Here is a 4,309-nt window from a genome sequence, read left to right as displayed (position 1 = left end):
AGGCTCTAGAGCGTGTGCTCACTTGCGGGGCCAGGGCACGCGCTGCAGGCTCTCACCGAATTGGGTGTGAGGGGTGCGCCCACCACATCGATGATGGTGTCCTTGGTGGGGTCAGGGCCAAGTCCAGATTCAGGCACCGTGGGCTCAGCAGAGGCTGGGGCTGGGCCAGATACGGGTGTGGCAGGGCCCCCCAGCACACCAGCCCGGGCCAGTGCCTCATGCCGGTGCCGCAGCATCTGTAGCTCGTACTCGCAGTTGGCACAGGCCTGCTTGAGCTCGTAGAGCAGCACCAGGTCACTCCGCAGCTCGTTGAACATGTGCACCAGCTCCTCCGTGGGCGTGGGGCTCAGCTCTGTGGGTGGGCAAGGGCAGCACAGGGGCAGAGCCAGAGTGGTGGACGTGGCAGTATAGACTGCGCTCCCCCACCCAGCCCCGAGCCACAGCCCCCACACTCACCAACGCCAAGCTCCAGCAACATCTGTTCCAGGGCCTTGATCTTCTTCTGTCCCACGGAGCTCGGCAGTTTCATCTACAATGATCCAGGCAGCTAAGGCCTCCTCCCCGACAAGATGCAGGGACTAAGGGCAGGGGCCAAGGGGTGGGAGAAGGCAACCCAAGGAGGTGGCTGGGTCCCTGCTCCTGTACTGTTGTATCCACCTACCCCAGGGCCGCATCTCCCCAAGAACCCAGTGAGACCACCTCTGTCTGCAGCAACCTCCCCAGTGCTCAAGCCTAACTGCCTGCAGCATCAGGCCACCTAGAGCCTGGGGCCCAAACACCCTAGAGCAGGCGACTCACGTACCCGCTGGCTCCGCAGTGTTACACCTGCAGATTTGAAGTCTGGGAACTTGATGCCTGCAGTCTCAGGAACAGCCTGGGGAGGAAAAGGGATGGAGACCAAGCCCAACTTAGTGCGTGTCTCACTCCGGGAAGGAGACACCACCGGTCAACTTACTTGACCTTCAGTCTCAGGCTAGAGGGAACGGGGCCTGACACATGCAGGCTGATGTGACCTCAGGTTGGCCAGCCACCCACCCCATCCTGAGAACCTGGCAAGGCTACCTCTATGTGCAGCAACCTCTCCTAACACCCAAATTCCGCTGCCCTCAGGCCACCTGGAGCCGGAAGCAGGAAGCAGAAAGCAGAATGGGCCCAGGGCTTGTCCCGCACCCCACCAGCTCTGGGTTCTCAGGGCCCACGCTCGGGGCAGGACCCTATGCAAGCAACCCGTCCACCCTGAGCTGGGCTTGCTTGGCCTCCACACCGGCTTCTCAGCTTCCTTCTTCTGAGGCAGCTTCTTCTTGGGGGCCTTGCGCTCTGTGCGCCGCTGTTCTGCAGTGGTGTCCGCTGCCGTGATCAGCTTCTGCAGGTCCTGACTACGTTTCTCCCGCTCCTTCTTCCGGGCCTCAATCTTGCGCAGCTCCTGTAGCAGGTACTCCTCCTCGGCCACCTGGGAAAGGGAGCGGTGATGTGTGTGTGCCCTGCAGGACTGAGGGCATACGGGGAGGGGGAGGGGCACGGGGCTGCCTGAGGGACTCGGAAGGGCTCATGAGGGAGGCAGACGGATGGCCAGTGGGAGGCAGGAACAAGCTGGGGTGCTAGCAGGGGGACCAGTGGGAGGTGGGGCATGGAGGGAGAGGTGAGGCTCGGGCTGACCTGCTCTGGGGTCCGGTTGTAGAGACGCTCCAGCTGTTCCTTCCGCCGTCGCTCATGCCCAGCATCAAATACTGGTATCTTGAGGTCTGTGCCTGGCACGGCCCGCACGTTGGCAAGCTTGGCGCAGATGTGGTAGTATCGTTCCTTCAGGTCCTCCACAGAACGCTTCTGAGGATTGAGACGGGGCACAAGGAAGGAACGGCAGGCATGGAGGGCGGCAGATGCACGCGGGCGGGTACACGCAGATGCAGGGTGCCGGCTCACCTTGAACTGCTGGTGGTCATACCGGTCGTGGATGACCACGAAACGCAGGTCGAAACGGCGGCTGAGGTCGAAGAGGTGGTCAGTTTCTGCCTTGGTCCAAGCGTCATCGTGCAGGTAGAGCTGGTATTCCTGCTCCGAGTACACGGGCACCTGTACAGTCTGTTGGCACAGAGGGGCACAGCGGGGCATGCCCCATCACATCGTGTCCAGTGGGCTCCTCTCTGTGCCAGTTCCTCCCCTTCACTGCAATTTACTGCCCGACTATGGGCTGGACAAACACACACCCTCTGCCCATGCCCCTGCAGAGGGCAGCCTGGAGTGAGAAATGAACCTAGCTGCTTGAACAGAGGCCCATGCCGGTGCTGTGACTGCAGCCCACGATCCACTCCTGCAGCAATGTTATTCGTCTTCACCTGCAGAGCCAGGGTAACAGGACACTCGCTCCTCCCCATAGGTAAGGTGTCCACCCAAGTGCTTCTGTGGAGCCTAAAGGCCAACTTTGGAGAGCAGTTGGCTCGATACCTGTAGGAAGGCCCACGACCCCCTAGTCCATGCCACTCTTGTCTGAAGCACCACTGCCACCCAGTGGAGACAGTGGGACCTGCAGGCCCCCCTCAAGCTCATCACACATCTACAGAGGGAACCTGACTGCTAGTCCCATCAGCAAGCCCACCAGGCCCCTTCCTCCCCTCTCCCACACACCATCGCCCAGGTCTTCCTGAGACCAACAGAACCACCACAGATGGGTCTGTAAGAGACTCGAGGCAGGCATCAGTGCCAGACTGGCCAGGAAGTTTCTCTGTTAAAGACCACAACCAGCAGTCAGCTGGTGGCACGATGGTAAAGGGAACTGGATCCCATGTGGCTGACTTTACAGTTCAAGTCCTGGACTCAACAGTTTGATAAGCATGCTAGGCACATGTGTATGCCCAAAATCCCAAGAGGAGAAGGGATTGTGGCATGGTCATCCCCACCGTGCTTTCTCCCTTCCTTTCTGTCACGCTCAGTCTCCAGTGAGCACATACAGACCCATATTTCCAGAGTCTCTTGGGCATCTACTGGAGATCCCACACAAACCCCAACTTAAACACTCCGTACAGAATTCATCACCATCCCTTGAAACTAACTCCCCCAGTCCAATCTCAGGCCATGGCACCTTAAACCCAGCTGCCCCTGCAGAAACCTGGGAGGCATCTTTAAGTGCTGCCTTTTGCTCACCTCCTCCTCCTCCGCAAATCTATGGCGTTTACCTCCAGAATCTCTATCTCAACATACCACATTCTAGTCCAGACCACCACAATCGCTTGCCTGGATCAGAGACAACCTCCCCACTGGCCTCTCTGCCTCCATTCAATCATCCACCAGTCAATTTTCCATCTACAGCCAAGATCTGATCTCCAAATTTAATAATGCTATTTGAAGAGCAGTTTGCAAATCATCAGTAGCCTACGGTAAGAATGGAATAGGCATCGGAAACACTTCATAACTTCACAGTGATTGTACGCTGCTGATTCTAACATGCAGAAACATGGACTTGCACTTTGTTGAGATACACCATTCTAGAATATATTATTGTGTCGCCCAACCATCCCTTATTAACCCTTCAAAGTCTCCCACCTCCTAGATAGGACCTTCTAAGTAACTCCCGACTCCCAAGCGCAAGGGCTATCTGGTTTGTTTCCTACCATCAGGACTCAGCACATGAAGGTCCCATCGAATACCTACTGAGTCCACCTGGCCACATGAGGGGCAGCCACTGTCCCTCATGGGTCCTAAGTCCCAGCCAAATGTCTAACAGTTTCTGAAACAAACCACGCTCTCCCCATCAGTCTCTATTCTTGCCTGGAATGCCTTCACCCTTTCACATCCCCTCTGCCTCACTTTGTCATCTTTTTCATTTCTTTCAGGCACCACCTCCTCTGGGGATGGTCTCTTATTTCCCAGGTCAAGTATCCCTTCCATGCATCTCAGACTTCACTAAACAAAATACTCAGGAACGGTGTAGCCAGTTCTGCTCTCAAGCTCAGTCAAGTGAGGAAGACTTTTTTTTTTAATTTGCTGCAGAGCATGTGAACTGGCTGGAAACAGAGTGAGAGGGGAAAGAGAGAAAACACCTCCGAGGGGGGATAACCATGCCACCATGTTTCTCCTTCGTTCTCCTCTCGGGGTTTGTGCACACACGGGCTTCTGGTCTTTTTCTTTTATTTAAGATCTATTTAATTCCATTTGTTGTTTCTTTTTTTGTTTTGTTTTGTCTTAATTTGGCCAGACGGGAACAGAGAGAGACAAAGGGAAAGAAAGAAAGCTGCCAGGTCCAGAATTTGAACCATAGTCAGCCATGTGGGAATCCAGAGGCCCCCCCCCCCACCCCCACGCCACACCACAACAC

General features: G+C 56.2%; 1 protein-coding gene across 2 annotated transcripts in view; it reads right to left on the bottom strand.

The window, feature by feature from the left end:
• The window catches only part of DMAP1 (DNA methyltransferase 1 associated protein 1), a 9,652-nt gene that overhangs the window by 321 nt on the left and 5,022 nt on the right, over nt 1–4,309 (bottom strand). For both annotated transcript variants that reach the window (XM_014589876.1, XM_006153774.3), the window contains 6 exons: nt 1,921–2,079; nt 1,657–1,824; nt 1,265–1,450; nt 803–874; nt 457–529; nt 57–352 (listed from right to left, as the gene is read on the bottom strand). In XM_014589876.1, the coding sequence (XP_014445362.1) occupies nt 57–352; nt 457–529; nt 803–874; nt 1,265–1,450; nt 1,657–1,824; nt 1,921–2,079 (954 nt within the window). The remainder of the gene's footprint in view (nt 1–56; nt 353–456; nt 530–802; nt 875–1,264; nt 1,451–1,656; nt 1,825–1,920; nt 2,080–4,309) is intronic.

Source organism: Tupaia chinensis, unplaced genomic scaffold (assembly GCF_000334495.1).
Source record: "Tupaia chinensis unplaced genomic scaffold, TupChi_1.0 Scaffold000387_1, whole genome shotgun sequence".
Classification (NCBI taxonomy): Eukaryota; Metazoa; Chordata; class Mammalia; order Scandentia; family Tupaiidae; genus Tupaia; species Tupaia belangeri.
Note: the sequence above shows the minus strand (reverse complement) of the source record. Positions and strands in the feature narration are given on the sequence as shown.